Source organism: Pteropus alecto, unplaced genomic scaffold (assembly GCF_000325575.1).
Source record: "Pteropus alecto unplaced genomic scaffold, ASM32557v1 scaffold75, whole genome shotgun sequence".
In the NCBI taxonomy this organism is placed as follows: Eukaryota; Metazoa; Chordata; class Mammalia; order Chiroptera; family Pteropodidae; genus Pteropus; species Pteropus alecto.
Window position 1 is genome coordinate 17,560,001 of NW_006440638.1, and position 20,208 is coordinate 17,580,208.

Consider the following 20,208-nt stretch of genomic DNA (forward strand, 5'->3'; position numbering starts at 1 on the left):
CAAAGTTCCCCACAGTAACATTAGTACATCTGTATCAAGAACATGTGTTGCTATATATATGCTTTCAGACCTATAATTTTTTTTTAACAATAAGTTCTTCTCCTAAGCACAGAGGTGGGTAGTGACAGCTAAGACACCACATATTAAAAATTTTTAGTTCTTCATCCCACTCCTTGTTAGTGTCTAACTCTGACTTCACTGCCCACATATGAAAACCTTCTGGTTTAACTTCCAGCTTATTACATAAACATCTTCATTCTAATTGGGGTCACAAGCATGATTTTCACACTCCAGGAAGATACATTAGGTTAAAATGACAGAGATAACAACTTGCTCTTAAATACAGATTATTACTGTGGAATAATTTCCCATTATCTGATACTGGCAAACTGGAAAGTCTCATGTTGAAAAACAAAACAAAGCCTTATTCATGATCCTAAATCCAGGAATATGAATTTAAGTCTAAAGCACTTATCAGATCTACTGAGTTTAAATTCATTCATTAATTGATCAATTTTTATCAGATAATATGTTAGGAGTTAGAGAAGAAATACTTGTGTCCAAAACTTTTTACTTTTCTTCAAATACTCACCTGATAGGTACGGTAACAAGTGGCAAAATGGCCAAAAAGAGTTTACAGAGAAGTCAGTAAATAAACTGGAAAATCCACACACGGCTAATGAAATTCAGATCAACTCCAATTTGAGTCTACTACCCTTTCCATCTCTACCTAAGTTTGATAGAATGGAAAATCGAACACGGTCAATGATAGTAACACAGCCAAATGTTCTTTTGAAGTTCTCTGGCATCAAAAAAAAACATATGTAATTTACTTTTTTATTTCTGGCAAAAACACCACAAAGATAAAGTAGTGAACTTTTGTTATAGCTATTGCCAAAATAAATTACATGGAAAAGTGGGGGAATCAGTAACAGTCTTGATAGAAAAAGAAATGCATTCGTTACTAACACCAGGTTGAATTAAACTAAAGTACATACCGAATTCGGGGAAAAAGTACTTGGAAAAGGATGAAAGTGATTGGTAACCTTTAAGCAGACACTCTCAAAACATCCCTATTTCATTTGTCTTTCCAACAATGACCAAAGTTAGACTTCTCTGAACCTCTTGCTGTCTGAGAAAATAGCCCGATGTCCTAAGAGAAGCCTTTCATTGAAGACTCAATTATTCCCCAACAGAAATATAGTTAATAATACTATTACTGAAGGATTATTGCATACTATCTCATAATCCTGTTAGTATTTTTGATAAACCTTACATTTATCCAGGGTTTACAACGTTCTAAAACAACCAGTACCTCTTCTAACGTTTACCTTAGACTAGGAAAGTAGATTTTAACCTCCTCACATTCAAGATTTGGCTTTGTCAATGCTGGCCCTGGCATCTCAGAACAATCTGTCTCTTTGGGTTTCCATGTCAGTAAAAAAAGGGAGGATTTTAGATACATTTAAATTTCAGAAAGTTTAGTCATTTTTGTTAATTTTGCCTGAAAATTATTTTTGTTTGATTACTTAACAGAAGTAAATAAGATTGAGGGAGAGAAGAAATACATATTTAAAAATAATACTTGAAGAAATGCATAGTAATAAGAAATATTCCAAACCAGATGGAGCACTTACTAATAGCTTTAGAAGAAAAATGGCTGGAGAAATTCCAGCAAGAAGGGGTAAAGAGAACTGGAAGAGACGGGGATATTTGGCCAAAATCTCCAAATGGCTGCACACATTTGTATTAGTAGTGCTAATGGACAGTTGAGGCAAATGTCATCATAATTCTGTTTTTGATCAAGCTCAACTTTAGTCAAGGAAATATCCTGATTTCCCAATGTTTTTGTCAGGATTATAAAGATAAAAACCTCAATATCTTCTTATTAATATATTTATATATCTGATGTTGATTCAGTGTTATGTGTAAGTATAACACAGAAGTATAATTTATTGAACAGACAAAAAAAAACATATGTAATTTACTTTTTTATTTCTGGCAAAAACACCACAAAGATAAAGTAGTGAACTTTTGTTATAGCTATTGCCAAAATAAATTACATGGAAAAGTGGGGGAATCAGTAACAGTCTTGATAGAAAAAGAAATGCATTCGTTACTAACACCAGGTTGAATTAAACTAAAGTACATACCGAATTCGGGCAAAAAGTACTTGGAAAAGGATGAAAGTGATTGGTAACCTTTAAGCAGACACTCTCAAAACATCCCTATTTCATTTGTCTTTCCAACAATGACCAAAGTTAGACTTCTCTGAACCTCTTGCTGTCTGAGAAAATAGCCCGATGTCCTAAGAGAAGCCTTTCATTGAAGACTCAATTATTCCCCAACAGAAATATAGTTAATAATACTATTACTGAAGGATTATTGCATACTATCTCATAATCCTGTTAGTATTTTTGATAAACCTTACATTTATCCAGGGTTTACAACATTCTAAAACAACCAGTACCTCTTCTAACGTTTACCTTAGACTAGGAAAGTAGATTTTAACCTCCTCACATTCAAGATTTGGCTTTGTCAATGCTGGCCCTGGCATCTCAGAACAATCTGTCTCTTTGGGTTTCCATGTCAGTAAAAAAAGGGAGGATTTTAGATACATTTAAATTTCAGAAAGTTTAGTCATTTTTGTTAATTTTGCCTGAAAATTATTTTTGTTTGATTACTTAACAGAAGTAAATAAGATTGAGGGAGAGAAGAAATACATATTTAAAAATAATACTTGAAGAAATGCATAGTAATAAGAAATATTCCAAACCAGATGGAGCACTTACTAATAGCTTTAGAAGAAAAATGGCTGGAGAAATTCCAGCAAGAAGGGGTAAAGAGAACTGGAAGAGACGGGGATATTTGGCCAAAATCTCCAAATGGCTGCACACATTTGTATTAGTAGTGCTAATGGACAGTTGAGGCAAATGTCATCATAATTCTGTTTTTGATCAAGCTCAACTTTAGTCAAGGAAATATCCTGATTTCCCAATGTTTTTGTCAGGATTATAAAGATAAAAACCTCAATATCTTCTTATTAATATATTTATATATCTGATGTTGATTCAGTGTTATGTGTAAGTATAACACAGAAGTATAATTTATTGAACAGACAACAGGTTTTTTTTTTTTTTGGTTTTGTTAAACTATTTAAAATAGGTAATTTAACCACAACATATGTAGTAATACAGTTAAACTGCAGCCTTTGAGGTTAAATTTAATTAATTAGTGGAGCATCTCTCTAAGTAATGAGTTCGTTTTGTTTTGAATTTATCATATTATTTAATAAACATGCAATAAGAAGGGTGAAGAACATGTTTAAAAAAAAAAAAAACAGCCAGAAAATAAAAGGCTTCAAATAAACAATGTCACCAAGCAATTAATTACCCATTTTTACTAATCATTTTTTTTCTATATTACTAATAGTTCTACAGAAAAGCCACATATCGCTCATGTCCAAAAATACCTTTGAAAGGCTAGTCTCATTAGGTTTTTTATCTTAAGCTGTTGCTGGGTAAATACCAGACCCAAAAGGCATATCATTCTAGCTTTTAGCAAATCAATTTACTAATCCACCCAAGACTCTATCAATTCTGGAGCCAATCTTTCTACCCATCACCAAAAAACAGGGTTCTATTCCCATTCACAAGAACATTAGATATGTCAAATAAATTGAAGGTCCTATTCAAATCCCAGCTCCCTGCCAGTTCTGATCTCCACCTCCATCGTTCACACTGTAATCTACTTAAATTGAACAAAGCCTGTTGGGTAAAACCTGCTTAACTTTCCAACCTCTCCTGAGCCAACGGAAGGTGACAAGCATTGCGCCTGCCAGTCAGTATGTCAAAACGAAATACCCATCAATACTGACTCTGGTACGCCAGGTGCTGACACCAGAGCCAGATTTGAATAAAAGACAGAGACATTTTGTGAGCTCGTTCTTGTGAACCTGAGCTGGAAGACTCTTATGTCTAAATTAACCGAGTAAAGAGCAGAGGATTCATTTTTCTATTTTGCAAAAAAAAGTTTAAATAGGTCACCTACAATGTTTAAGCTTCTGTGCTTGACACCGAGGTTATAGAAGGAAACGAGAGGGCCAGCTACAGTCTCTGCCCATCGGTGCTGGTAGAACAGGCACTTCACTGTGAGCTCCGAAACTCTAGAAAATTCATGAGACTCGTGACGAGGTTATGAATAAGATTTCATGTAAATTTTATACATTCTGTATGTTTGGAAGTAAAAGACATTAAATTAGTCCCATAGAAAAAAAAATGTTCCTTTCTCTCCAGATTCTTTACTATTTGGGAAGGTAAGGGTGAGGGAAGGAGTTATCAGAAAGCAACACGAGTCTGAATGAAGGACTAAATATCCCAAATAAAAAGACACCTAAATATATGAAATTTCACATGCAGTTCCAAGAGGTTTATTAGTCCCATATTAGGAACTCTGCATCATCGTGGGGGAAAGTAATTAGTATTATTATAGAGAGTTTCATAATTTATGTATGAAACCACCCAATTATATTATCATATAATATCAAACTAATTAACTTCATATAGCATCTTGCACATTCTTAATACGTGAAGGTAAAGACAAACATAGTGAGCTGTTAACACAAATAACTTTAGCTTTGAGATTAAACATCCCGGCTAATTGATCACCAATTCTAGCCCACCAATAAGTTGCGAAGACCAAATAGTATGTTTTACAGAAAGGGGGTAGTATACACATAAAGGCCGAGATTTTGGCTTTTTAAGAGATTTCCAGCTTCTTTTGAAAAAGCCAGAAGTTCTAACTAATGTTGGCTTATATTTCCAAATGTCAACAATAGTATTTTAGATAATTCCTACATTTCACTTTCATGTCACATGGCTGATCCCTAGAGAACCTAAGTTTATCCCAAATCTATACTATTCACAGCTGCGATGTTTATAACAGGGAAAAACAGAAAGAGCCCAAATGGCCATGAACAAGGAATTGCCAAAATAAGCTGTCACATCTATACCATGAAGAGAAGCAAAAAAATTACGGATTACCTACTATGTGATACTAAACTAGGTGCTTTTAATATTATACTTTTAATTCCTTCAAAAACCCTCATCAGATAGATATTAGTATTAAATACCACTTTACAGAGAAAGTAACAGGTTATATTGCTGTCCAGAGTCTCATAGCTAATAATGAAATTTGAACCTCAGTAATCTGGCTTCAAGCCTGAGCTATGCAGCATTTAAACATCATGATGTAGATAATTACTTACTGACAGTGGAAGTCTTCCATCCTCTAAGTGGAAATGAGCCTGTAAAACTATATGCAGCAAACTGGCATTTGTAAGGAGTGTTTGCAGGAAAAATACATACTTCTTAGCTCATGTATTGACTTATTTTATAATGAACATATATTACTTTGATAATCAAAAGACTATGAAACCATTTGCATTTTGAGAAAAAAAATTTTATGCTTTCATATGCTGCCTTTGTACTTGTTTCTGCTTAGAAAAAAGAAGGTCTCAGATATGACATTAAATTAGACCCATTGTTCTGTTATTTCTTCCCTAATCTTAAAGTAAAATGCATTTACTATGCAAAGTTTATAGAATGCAGCAAGGAACAAGTAAAAAAATTAGATTTCATTTTTGAAAGTGAAGAATATTTCAAACTATGGAAAATATTCATAATATGTGAAGTGATAAAGCAGGCTATGATCATATTCACTTTGACACTGACTATAATTTTATCTTGCCCTGCCCGCTGCCAAACACTAGAAGAAAATAGATCAGCAGAAAGTGGCACTGAAACTCAGACTCCAGGCTCCTTAGATGATTTCTACCAAGACAACTTCAGGTTCTACTGAGATTTCTATCAGGATGATCCTTACCTCAGAAAAATAGAGACACTGGTTATTAACTGCTGTTTTCACAAAAAGATGTTTTTAATAAGTGATTATGAAAAGACACAATATTTGTAGAGCACTTTAAGTTCTATTATTGTTATACCAGGAGTTGTTTCTGATAGAACTATGGGGGAATATCACATTTATCTCTTGACACCTGATTCAGGAGGTCCCCAGAGGGACTGAGGGAAGGAGATTTTGAAAAATCTCCTCTGAATTATGTGAAAGAGATGAGCTTCTGGTAATCATCTGCTGCTGGCCTCAGTGCTTTGCCCCGAGTTGTAACCAGTTTGTTTAGAGTCTGCTTCTGTAGGTCCTCGTTCCATTCTGGGCCTCCAAAGACTAAGCTGATTCCTTCTTCTACAAGAATCCCTTCGAAAATATCAAACTCTATCTGCACACCACTGTTCACTCCAATCATCTGCTTTCCAGATAAGGCGGACTCACCTACCAATGACAAAACCAGTGTTCCCTCTAAATCTAAAGTCCCTCTCTCAAGTCCAAACCTGCCTTCACCATATCTCAGCCTTCTTTCTTCCCTGGGAAGTGTCTCAGCCAGCCATATCTACTCTGAGTCCTCTCAGAGTTTGCCTCCTACGCATCTCATTCCAAGTGATGCCCTACTCTTTGCTTGCTACCACTGGGGCAGGATCTGAGGAGTATTATTAATGTGTTTAATATAAAGAGGAAACTATTTTTTTTTTTTTTACTCCTTCCCTTATATTAGCATTTGAAGAGGCAGCAATACCTGAACTCAAATGCTGGGGTTTCAGGCACTTCTGAGATTGATTTGGTGGCCCTCAATCATTCAAAGATACTGGTCTCCTGGACAGAGTGGGGAAATACCCACAGAGTCTACAATCATCTATTATTCGACTCCAAATCTACTTCCTACTTATATCATGATATTCTAGTAAACTCTGGAAAGGAAATAGTGAGAATGAGCAGAGCGGAGAGGCATGGTGTTCACGTTAAGGATACACTGCATTTCATTTGAATATGGGAAAAAATATCAATAGAGGGTTTTTGTTCTGTTTTGTTCTTTCATTTTTACCAGTATTAAGGAATGAGTGAAAATTACTTGAATTTGGTTTTGGGAAATAAAAAAAAAAATTTGCCCACTTGATTTTTATGTAAATTCTGATTATGATTCACTTTGCTGGCCTCTTAGGTGCCATGAAGTCAAGAAGCTTATTTGTCTTGTTCACTAGGAAATTCCAAATGTGTATCACAATGCCCAGTTCTCAATAAATACTGAGGAAGGCACTGTCTGGAATGGAGTGAGGGTGGGGCACAGGAGAAGAACCTGGCAACTCCATTACTCTTTGTGTACGGGAACTGGAGAATCTTCTAGTGAATGAAACTTCAGAGAAATGCAGCACGCAATTAGCAGGGCTACTGCCTTAGCACATGAACGAAACTGATAATCTCAATCTAAAATTCCCAAAGGCACGCCTTTTAACTCTGCTAAAGTAATTGTTTGTGTACATATTAACGGCTCTCAAAAACCTGGACTTCATTGACTAATTGGAACAATCTGGCTTGATATGTAGATATAATGGTTGTTAATATAAGCTACACTCTGGAAGAACAGATCTTAAAAGGATCATTTTGTGAGCTGCATGACTAACCCTCAGCCTCACAGCATGAGGCAACAGGATGAATGTGTTTATTTGGGAGTAACTAATTTATTTGGGTCTTTCACATCCTTAATACGAGACGTAGTTTTAGAGGAGGATTTGCTTCTTTAAACATCCCTTTTATGAGTGAATTACAACTTTTCATTCTCAGGGATTGGAGTTTCTCATCTTTTAAACCACTGAGACAACAAATGAGATGAAGACAGAATACGAGAATGTTAGTTTTTAATACGCATTACTGCTTACCCTTTTCTGGGACTGTATCTATCAGCAGCCAAGACTCAGCAGTGAACAAGACAGACAGACCCCTCTCTCCTCCAGAAGCTTACATGCAGTGTATGTGTATGGGAGAAGGAGGTGAGTTAACAAACAAGTAAACAAATCAATAAGTCATCTCAAAAAGTGATGGGTGCTAAGATGAAAATGAAACTGAGTGATAAAAGGAAAGTAACTGAGTTGCAAAGGAAGAGAGCATGCAATGATATAATGGGTAGGACTTGAATGGAATGAGCCACAAGAAGGAATAATCAGGGAGACAACATTCCGGACGGAGGAAACAGCCAGTGAAAACAAGGTGGGGAACATGGGTAGTGGTGGAGTTAGGAGCCAGATCAAGGAGGGCTTTGTAGGGCAAGGTGGGATCTCTGAATCTACTCAGCATGGGACTGGAAAACCACGGAAAATTTCAAGCAAAGGAAAAATATAATGCAATTCACATATTTAAAAGAAAACTTTGGTTCCTGGATAAGAAGCGGATTGTGGGGGCAAGAGAAATGTTTTAGGAGTCTACAGTGATGATGATTGGCTTGAAACAGAGTGCAAATAGTGGAAAAGAAAAGAAATGGATGAATTGAAGATCTGCTGCCTAACATAACGAGCGAATACAGACATAAAACTAATGGCTAACACTGATAAACTTAGAATATGCCAGGTCCTGCTCAAAGCACTCTACATATATTAACTCAAATTAAGCCTTTGACAAGGGAGTTTGTTTCATTAGCATTATGTTTAGTCACTTTGCTGTGTTACATTCTTCTTCTGTGTATAACATATTATGTAATGAAAATCGGTAATGTATATTACACAAATAAATTCTGAATATTATATTATATATAAATACATATTTAATAGGAATATAAAAAATGAATTAAATGCTATAAAATATTACAGATTGGTCAGTTTTCTATAATTTCCTCTCCTCATTTTGCTCTTTTTTTAAATGAAGAAATACAAACTTTAGCACCTTCGATAATGTTACTATCATATCTCCCTTGATCAGCACGCACAATCAGAATTCAACCTCTTCTCACTGTGGCCATCTCTGGCCCCCAGCCACCATCATTTCTTTTGAAATATTACATTTTCTGACTTCATTGTCCACAGGTGCTAAGTGCAGCCAGAGAGATCTTTCTAAAATATAAGCCAGATAATGTCACTCCTCTGCTGAGAGAGATCTTTCTAAAATATAAGCCAGATAATGTCATTCCTCTGCTGGAAAAGGGCTTCCAATTTCCCACTGAAGTAAAAGCCACAGAACTTCCCATGGTCCACAAGGCCTCATATCAGCAGAACCTTGACTGCTTTGCTAACTGCATTCCTATCACTCTGGCCCCTTGCTTGCTCTAACAGGCCAAGCCAGTCTCTGCCCCAGGGACTTAACACTCGCTGAAATAAAAGCCCTTTGAGGCCAGGGCACTTTGTGCCCCACACAGAGAAGGCTCTTTTATCAACTGAATGAGCAAATACTGTTGATAATTTAGAAATTGGAGATCAGTGTAACAAAGTAATTTAAATATTTTATATAGCGTTAGGACATGAAGAAGGGCTCTGTCTTGAACTACTTGGGGTAGCATTTCCCTTGCATATTCTCCTCATCATTAGTCTCTCAGGATATACAAATAAAAAGAGTTCCATGGCCAGTGGAGTTTGGGAGATTCCTGGATAAGTGAAAATTAAGCAGGTATCTGTACTAGAATATTTCTCAAGAATTTTACTGTTAGCCCATTATCAAGCTATAAGAGGATGACATATTATGCATCATTTCCTAAATATATCTGACCATACATCTCTTTTTTATGTAGAGCATTTAAACTGACTAACAAGAATCCAGAAAATATACCAGGAGCATATTTTTCTAAGGGGCTGACTATGTATGGTTATATTTCAGCCCACATGTACACTGCCAATAACTAAATATAAATAAATAAAGTGGTTAAAAAAAAAAAAAGGAGAATGAAGGAGGGATTGAGAAACAAATTCAAAGGCAGGCTGACAAATGTCAGAAAAACACGGAACAAATTTTGTTTCCTCTCGTCTTAGGGTGAACACTGAGGCATTAACTAAAAAGATTCTCTGAAATACTAAACTTTATAAATCAGTGCAGTAAAGGTTTTAATAGGGAGATTCAGAAATCATAGCTCTACCTGAACAGTAAGAGCTGGGATTTAGAAGTTATTTTACTATTAACCCAGATATCTTTCATGTATTAACCTAAGTTTTAAAGCCCTGTCTTCTAAGACATCCTCAAACATACAAGAGATGAAATTTATATTTTTAAATAAAATAGGGTTTTGGTGAATTTGCCCAGCTGGTTTCTGTATATCACAGTAAATGTACCCAGAGCAATATCTGTGCTCAACACAGTGTCAGGCCATGCAATCCGAAGAGGGATGCTTTAGCAATTTCTTCCATTCCATTCCATTAATAGGGGACACAATGACATTCTATGCGGGGACTTAAAGGGGAGAGAGGAAATAGACTTTCGTTCAATCTTGACTCCTTTCTATTCCTTATAAATCTTTCTGACTGTCCTTTTTGAGTGACGTTGACACTAAAGAACTTGCTAAAGTCTTTAGATTTAAAATGGCTTGAAACCTTCCTGCTCAAATTTTGACAGGACCAAAAAAATGTGGGGGAGGGGCTCGTGCGTTCCTGAGCCATATGCCCATAATAAATCCCCTTGACTTGAACTGACAATACACATGATCTGCTCGCCCCAGGTCTCCACCTTCAGTGCACAAAGAGTTCTCTAGCCATCTTTATGAGTTTCTCAGCTTGGAAATGGATTCTGAGAAGAATACTGTTCAAAGCCCAGGAACAAATGGCAAACAAACAAACAAACAAACAAATAAATAAGAAAACCTTAAAGCTTATAAAGACTAAAACCTATACCACATCTAGGTGAAGGCTTTTCAACAACCATGTCAAAACTGAACTACTCTACATATTTCTTCATTGAATGAGAAAAGTGTGACAATTACTACAAAGTCAGCACAAGAATTCCTCCCACAGAATGTTAGTCTTTTGGTGAGTTTATTCTCTAAATTCTTTGGGTGTGGTCTGGAACCCCTAAGTCTTCATATGTCAGTGCAGTAGCCATGGGCTGCATAGCTATTGAGCATTCACAATGTGTCCAGTAGGAATCACAATATGCTGTAAGTTGGAAACATACACCAGAGGTTCAAAAATACTATAAAAAATGTGAAATAGCTCAGTAATAAGTGATGATATTGACTACACGTCTAAACAGTAATATTTCTGTGTATTAGGGTATAGATTATTAAACTCAATTAAATTTTCATTGATTTTATAACAATTATTATATAAATTATATGAAATAAATTATTATTATCAAATAAAATCATTTGTTTCTTTTTATCGCTTTTAATGTGGCCACCAAAAAATTTTAATTACAACATATGGCTCACATTGTATTTTTTATCAGTGTTGGTCTATGTGATTAAAAATAGACTGCAGTAGTCAATCCAGATAAATATGTAGCATTTTCTACAGATATTTCTAGGCAAAGAGCTGATAGCACTTTCTATTCTCTTCCCCTCTCCTCTTTGTATGTTTTACTACTGGTTCAATCAACTCCAAACAATTGAAACCCAGTTTTTTTTTTTTTCTTTTCTACAATAAATAGCAGTTAAGATTCCAATGTAATTATTTCCAACGCATTAGTGATTCTAAAGCAACTTAAAGCGATGACAAGAAAAACAATGAAATGACATCAAACAAAAAGAATGCTGGTCCAGGTTTTGGAGACATTGGAGCCTAAATTCCGGAGTACTAACAGGAAACCTCAGCCAAGCCAATTACCTTCCCAGAAGCTCAGCTGTTCCATTTTAAGACGTGTACCTCTCTCATAAGGCTGGTAAGAAAATTAAATGAGGTAACATCTGGAACGTTCCTGACACAGGTAATGCTTATTAAATGGTATCTATAGTATTCTCATGACACTTACGACCACCAGTACTACTGCAACACCATCCATGCCACCTTAAGCCTTCCCTTTGGTTGTCTGAGGGACCCTGGAGTCATCAAGTTTCTATGTTGAGAATATCCCCAATTTAACTGAGTTTCATTTTAGAAAGCATTATTTGTTTGTCTGTAATTCTCAGTATGATTCAATCAGTTAGCATGCCACGTGTCGGTGACACACCAGCAAACAGCACTGTGTCAAGTTCACATCTAAGGATGACTGTGCGTGATGAGGACTGTCAGAAATCACAGAGATTTACCACACCAGGGACCAAAGTTGCTTTTACCTCACAAAACCTGTTCTCCAGCTTTGTACAACCAAGCATTAACTTCTCCACCAAGCCTACTCTAAGTACCAGGGACTCCTTAAATGTTCTTCTTAACATAGGACATACACATAAAAAAGATCAGCCAGATGGAAATTAAATATTTCACTAGTAAAGGATGAAACATCCTGCTCTAAAACGGAATCTTTATTTCGATAAAGTCATTAATTAAATTTCAACCAATTCCCTTGCCATTTGATGGTCGTCACTACAGAGGTAAACACGACTGACTACACCACAGAATAGCAAACACCAGATAGCTGCAGAGCAATCTCTTTATCACTTCCAGTGTTCCATGAGAGGGCAGGACAAGGAAAACAGACACTGTCTTGAGCTCCATTGATAATGGTCCCTCTATGAACAAATCAGTGTTTAAGAGAACCTGTAACAAGTCCAGGAATTTAAGTAAAGGACAAGGCAGAGCAAAATAAAATGTATAATACTGCAAAAGTTATTTTTAATAGAAAGTGCTCAAACTCCCTTCAATGATTGTTCTCTTTAACGATAATTCTCTCTAATGACAAAGCAAGATAGCATCAAGTTCCAAAAGACACTAAACAATTGTTTTGTGAACAAGCCAATTTGGTTTCATAATTTTCAAGGTAACGAAAATCCAAAACATCATCGGTGTCCTCTGAAAACATTTAATTGAACAGGACTCCATTTCTAAGGAATATGGACTAAAGGAAAAGAAAGTTATAAGCCTCATTTCCAAAAGACTGATATTACTAACTTACATTAAACTAGGAGAGAGAAAGTGATCATTTTAGCTTGGAAAAATCTGAGTTAAATAGATTTCCTCAACGGAAGACTCTTACAAGCCTTTAGCAGACCAATGTACAAAAGAAATCTCTGAGATGGAATTTCATATGTCTAAATTTATTTTGAGCATTAAAGAAGGTATATATAAAGGAATGCTAGCCGAACAGAACACTTAGTCCATGCTCAGAATATCAAGCCACCGAAACCAGGGTTCAATGCGGATAGAGGTCCAGTCTCTGGCTGAATTGATTCACATGTGATTTCTGTAGTAGCTTGCCATGGTGGCATGAGTGTGCAGACGGTGACACTGTGTGACACTTTTGTGTGAGTCACAGTGCATGAATTCAACCTGGGAGAAGGAAAGCAGATGCAAGTCACTTGGGCCACAACCTAGGAGTCCAATGCAAGATAACCATCTAACCAGAATGTTAACAGAAGCATGGGAAGAACAAAGATCCATTTCACAAAAGGAAAGGCAAATTATTACTCTAGGCAAGAAGATAGGAACTGGGTAGGCAGGGAGAATACAGGAGGAGGTCAAGATAACATACTCGAAGACATGGATACTGACTGTAACTGCAGAGCTAAGATGAAGGTTAAAATGGAAATGAATCACAGAACGAGATCAGCCTAAGACTAGCAACTTCTTGTCCCTGAGCAAACTTTGATTTTGACTAAGAATTTTGTATAACACCACAATAAAGCAGGGAGGAAGATATACGTAAAGGCACCTGGATATATCCAGCATATCATGTAGACAAGTAAATCAATATGCTTGTGTCATGGTTGTAACTCACCCTTGCTCTTTGGGACATAAGTCAGTGATGCCGTGCTGTGGAACCAGTTTTTAAAACACAGGTCCATAAATCCTTTATCAGTGATTGTGAAATCTAAAAAGCTTCTAAGACCAAAGGTGTTTTGTTATTGTCGTTATTTATGATATTGGTGCAAAAAGTAATTTGGTGGTGAAACCTGATGTGAAGGGATGCAAAGCTATTTAGAATATTGGTATTTCTTACTTAGTGTGAATGTTCATTTGCATGCTGCAGAAATATTAACATATTCAAGTGGTATAGTCCTAGATCCTATTACATGTCTTCTGTAATAAATATGACACATGCACATAATACCTTTCCAAAAAAGAGATTCTGAATTCTAAAACATCTGGCCTCAAGGGTTTCAGCTACAAGATTATAGACCTGTACCATATGGTAATCTGTACGTGGTATATATCAGGGAAAATGTCTTTGTCTCTATTCACTTGCTAAGATGCTCTAACCAGAGCTGAAATGAACCAGCTGTGAGTTTCACTGGAAAGGGCACACACAATCAATTTGGATCATTTAAGCTTATTGAAGACCAACTCATAAAGCACGAGTAAGTGTGAATCAACAACTCCTGCGATCTGTTATTGTAATAAACAAGATTTTAATTACCTTAGACAACGAGCATGCAATGAACCTGCACTTTAATGGACTTCTCAGAGGTTTTACCTAGAGATTTCTCTTTGCATTAACTCCAACTTCAGTTATTAGTGGAAACACTGCATGATTCAATCCCTATTAGTGTTACATGAACATTTATTTAAGTTACCTATCACAGAACAGGGAATGAGTATGGAATAGGGAGAACATTTAGGATAGAATAGAAACTGTCTTAAATAACTGTGATTAGATAGATAACACAAAGTTTAGTAGCCATGGAAGAACTTGAGCAGAATACTCTGATGCTACTGTTTACATCAATAGAATATCTTCCTCCTTTGACTTTAAGAATGTTGAATCACATCTGCAAAGTCTGTTTTGTCAATAAAGTAATATATTCACAGGTTTCAGGGACTAAAGGGCGGACATTTGGGAGAGGGCATTATTCTGCCTACCAAAATCCCCACTGATCTCTCTTTACTCTCTAAACTTACCAAGTAGCACCTACCTCAGGGCCTCTGCATATCCCTGTTCAACAGACAGGCTCCAATTCATCTCTTCCATCTTAATAAATATTGCTTAATGAGTATCTCATATTTTAATAAACATCTGTCTCCATAGAGCTCTTCCAGCTTGTGACAAAACGTCCCTCCCCTTCAGAGACTATATCACAACTGATATTACACAGCTATTTAGGTGATTGCTTTTTCAATTTCTGTGTTGTGACTAAACTGTAAATACCTTAAGGGCAGGGACTCTGTCCTTCCAGTTTACCTTCCATAACCCAGCACTCAAGAAAAAACTGTTGCTAGGCAAGGAATAAAGCTGAATAATAGGAGATGAGGACATCTGAGGATCCAAATCGGGTCTAGTCTCCTAGGCATGGCATTGTAATCTGATTCTGATTTTCTTTCCTAACTTTAACTGAGCTGTAAAGAATGCTGGCTATTGAAGGGCTTTGGTTTTGTTTTTACAAGGACATTTATTTTTCTATTAGACTGGATGTTTTTAAGTGTAGGAACTACAAGACCAAGTCTAGGATTTCGGCCAGGAAAATGTGGAGAGGTCTAATTTCTGGATGTGTACAAAGCTGTAGATGACCTCAAAGAATTCCTGGGAAGCAGCAAAACTTACAAAATTGGGTTTGTTGCAATTTACCCTCAGGGAGCAGATCCAAATTCTTGTGGGGCATATGTTTAAAATTCCACCTGCAGAGCTGAAGCACTGAGGCAGCTGATGAAATACTCAATGTCGTGACTTTATTTCAAAAGGAATCTACAAAAAGCAGGATGCTCTTCCCATAACACAAGGTATATTTCCCCTCTAAAAACCACAGGGGATTGGAACGTCTCAAGCAACGAGTCCTCATTATCCAAATGTACTTGAAATGATGCTACACATGTAAAGGAAGGCTCGATTCTACAAAACATACTACTTTCTCTAATCCAGAGTCTCATAACAGTGACATTTTAGGCAGGATAATTCTTTGCCATGGAGGCTGTCCTATGAACTGGGATGTTTAGCAGCATCTCTGGCCACAACCCATTAGATGTTAGTAGCATTCCATTGCTCACAGTAAGGACAACCAAATATGACCCCAGACAATGCCTCATGTCCCCTGGGGGGTGTGGGGAACATTATCTCCAGTTGAGAACAATGCTATATTCTTCCAATCTCAGTGCGATCTTCAACAACGACTTTTCTCTGACACTGCATACAAGACAAATAAATAATGCCCTTAATGCTAATAAATTACTACTTCACACATCAAAATTTTCTTACTTTTACTTTAATTTCTTGGAAAACTATGTAGTTACATGGAAAGAAAAAAATCAAGTCTAGGATGTTCCAATAGTGTAAAAGTCTCAGGAAGAGCTGGTATTGATAAAGAGTCCAAATTAAACAATTTAACATAAAATATTATAGACATGTTTTGGGTAAAAGTGAGAAACTTTTATGTGCATATTTTAAAGTTAAATTTGATCCTGTTACCTTTGATCTTTGAAATTCAAGTTCCTCTAAGTATATCCACTAAGTAATTTAACATATTTATCACATTTAAAAAAAAAGTTATGAACGTAATGGGCTTGGATGAGAACCCAATTAATACAGGCAGCCTTCCCATCTGACATTACTTAAAAGAAATAAATTTAAACAACTTGGACAAACAATAAGTCTGGGCATTGTAGCTGCCGTTTCTCATTAGCTTCTGAATTTCATGGCACTCTTTGAATAAAAGAAAACCAAAATGTTCATTTAAAGTAATGTTTCCAAAAGACTATGCATCTAGTCTATGCATTTCTCCAAAATCAAATAGGAGGAGACAGGCCCGCCTTGGCATGAGGGGATGTGATTAGAAATGAGGCAGAAGTTCCTAGATCCTAGCACCAGAGTCCTTCTTTTCCAAGGCAGCTGCCAAAAATAAGTTTTCAATCTTTCAAGCACATCTTTTGTCCAAAACAACATTAACTGAACAAATGGCAACTCAATTCTAAGATAAAGAGGCTTTAGTGCAAAGCTCGCAGGATACAAACTGTCCCTTCAACTCACACTGCCCGTGGGAACCGGTCAGCAAGAACGGAAGGGAAAACCCAAACTTAAAAATGTGATGTAATCTTGCTTCTAAGAATCAAGTTTCCCAAATACAAATAAAGCTAAGACTTCTAAGAAATGATTCATTCATTCAATTTAAAGAGAGAAGCAGAATCCATTTAGTAGAAACACTACTCATGAGACATAATTAGTATGAGTAGGACAGGAAGTCCCACAGATAGATGAATCTTAATACAGGAAGAATTTTCAAACAAATTCTCAGCAAAACAAGAAAAAAATATGAAGCATTTTCTCAGAGTAGTTGCCTCTGGTTCCTCTAGCAATTATAAATAAGAAACAAATCTATATGTGAACATAGGTATCTATGAACAAACAAATACTATTGACTTTCTCAACTTGTAGGGATCTTCATCAAAGGTTCACTAAAGAGGCCATAAATGGGCTTGGGGCTTGAGGAACTAGGGTGAGTGATGAAATCTTATAAATTATGTGTAAATATGTGCATACATACATTTATTTTCTCTATGGGGGGGGGTGTCTCAAGTATCCATCAGCTTATCAAAATAGGTCATTACCTAATAAAAGTTATAAAAACACTAAGAGTTGTCATTCCATATTTGAGTCCAGGCATTGCTTGAATGCACACCCATTCGGTTCTTCCACAAACTTGTAAAGCTTACCACCTGGAGAACCAAACAACCAACAAACATGTTTGTCACATCTTAATCATGATTAAAGGTAAAAAGAAGGTTAGCAATGAAGAGAAGGGCTGTTCTGTCCCCATCCAATAATAATAAAGGATTATGGTGACTTGTTCCTTTCCCTTTCCTTCCTCACCAAAGAGATACATATGATCTACTGCACCCATACCTTTTAGCATGGAGCTTTCTGAAAACCGACATAGGGGAGGCAAAATGTCACTCTTGATCCCAGCAAAGTTAACAGGCTCTTTTTCAACAGCTGACAGGAGTAAACAAACCTTAAAATAGCTTCCCTACTGAGAGACGATTCTGAGACTGTTCTTCATATACCAACTAATTTTTTTCTTTTCTGAAGAGTTAAAATAAAGTCACCTGAGTTTCACACAGAATTTCACCTTTAAAAAACAGAGTTTCAGAAATCGACAGGGAAAAGAAACTGTGTCAAATGAACCAAATGGTTGAAAATCATTGATCGGAGGTGAAACCTACTCAAACCATGATGCCAGTGATGCCTATACACTTCTCCGGTTAAACAAAATGAGAAACTTGAGGATGGATATTCACCTGTCATGCTGGACATAAAAGATTTCCACAGACACTCAGAGTAGTTGCCTCTGGTTCCTCTAGCAATTATAAATAAGAAACAAATCTATATGTGAACATAGGTATCTATGAACAAACAAATACTTTCTCAACTTGTAGGGATCTTCATCAAAGGTTCAAGGATGACTAAAGAGGCCATAAATGGGCTTGAGGAACTAGGGTGAGTGATGAAATCTTATAAATTATGTGTAAATATGTGCATACATACATTTATTTTCTCTATGGGGGGGGGTGTCTCAAGTATCCATCAGCTTATCAAAATAGGTCATTACCTAATAAAAGTTATAAAAACACTAAGAGTTGTCATTCCATATTTGAGTCCAGGCATTGCTTGAATGCACACCCATTCGGTTCTTCCACAAACTTGTAAAGCTTACCACCTGGAGAACCAAACAACCAACAAACATGTTTGTCACATCTTAATCATGATTAAAGGTAAAAATAAGGTTAGCAATGAATAGAAGGGCTGTTCTGTCCCCATCCAATAATAATAAAGGATTATGGTGACTTGTTCCTTTCCCTTTCCTTCCTCACCAAAGAGATACATATGATCTACTGCACCCATACCTTTTAGCATGGAGCTTTCTGAAAACCGACATAGGGGAGGCAAAATGTCACTCTTGATCCCAGCAAAGTTAACAGGCTCTTTTTCAACAGCTGACAGGAGTAAACAAACCTTAAAATAGCTTCCCTACTGAGAGACGATTCTGAGACTGTTCTTCATATACCAACTAATTTTTTTCTTTTCTGAAGAGTTAAAATAAAGTCACCTGAGTTTCATACAGAATTTCACCTTTAAAAAGCAGAGTTTCAGAAATCGACAGGGAAAAGAAACTGTGTCAAATGAACCAAATGGTTGAAAATCATTGATCGGAGGTGAAACCTACTCAAACCATGATGCCAGTGATGCCTATACACTTCTCCGGTTAAACAAAATGAGAAACTTGAGGATGGATATTCACCTGTCATGCTGTACATAAAAGATTTCCACAGACAAAGGTAGAGACAGTATGCGTTTGATTTGCAAAATGACTGACTGGGAGTAAAGACAAAGCAACTCATTAATGTAAAGACCCAAAGCAGGGCTACACTTTGACATCTTAAGTTTCAAGTTTCTCTCACCTCAACAGGAAACCGCCTGCCATTGATGCTGTGTTCAGAGCCCGCAGAGCCATTGCTATGGCCCCAGTGAAATTCCACCTTCTCAGCTTTGAATCTGCCAGGCAAGCCAGCGCCGCTGACAAAATAGTCGTCTTTTAGAAGGATGGCAACTGCATAAAATGGAAGGGGAGAGAAACAAATTGAGTTTCAGAACCAAACTGGAAAGACTTCTTCTGTTGCTTCAAATAAAGTTCACAATTGCACGATGTGAATTATTTCCTCACACACACCTGTTTTTAAAAAAGTCAAAAACAATGAGTCTGAATAAATTAGCACATTTTAGATACACAGTGTACTCAGGCAAGAACCAGTTGACTCTAAATCATGAAAATTCCCAAGGAATGGTCTCAGAATTTCTTATCCATTTAACTGAGAAAAAAACTGGAGACAATGACAGAGTAAGTCACTCTGAATCAGTCTCCTAAATCTGCTGGATGATCAAAATTATCTAGAGAGTGAGATTCCTGGGACTACCCCAAGATTTAAGGTCTGGAATGAGATGGGAAATATATATCATAAGCCAGATGTGAGAGGCACATTTCTTTAATCAGAAAACTTAGGCAAGATATCAGAAAATAAAATGTGCAGGTTCTTCCAATATTAAGGCAACGGCAGAGAGAACATAGCCAGGACTGGGCACTGCATTCGTCATAGCTGACAATGGTGTCCAGGAAAGTACAGTGAAAATTCTACTCATTAAGTCAATCAAATAATTAAATATAACTAGATTTATTTTATTGTTTTTATTCATTTCAAGTATAAGAAAATTCCCTTAGCCCAACCAAAAGAACACATAAGAAACTCCGTAATGTCCATAGGGAACCTCAATCAATTCAAATCCTAAATTTCAAGAACACACCCTTCCTTTCTTGAAACA

General features: G+C 36.4%; 1 protein-coding gene across 3 annotated transcripts in view; it reads right to left on the minus strand.

The window, feature by feature from the left end:
• PTPRG (protein tyrosine phosphatase, receptor type G) overlaps nt 1-20,208 on the minus strand; it is a 642,217-nt gene that overhangs the window by 246,359 nt on the left and 375,650 nt on the right. For all 3 annotated transcript variants that reach the window (XM_015593756.2, XM_025050798.1, XM_025050799.1), the window contains exon 4: nt 19,293-19,441. In XM_015593756.2, coding sequence (XP_015449242.1) covers nt 19,293-19,441 — 149 coding nt within the window. The remainder of the gene's footprint in view (nt 1-19,292; nt 19,442-20,208) is intronic.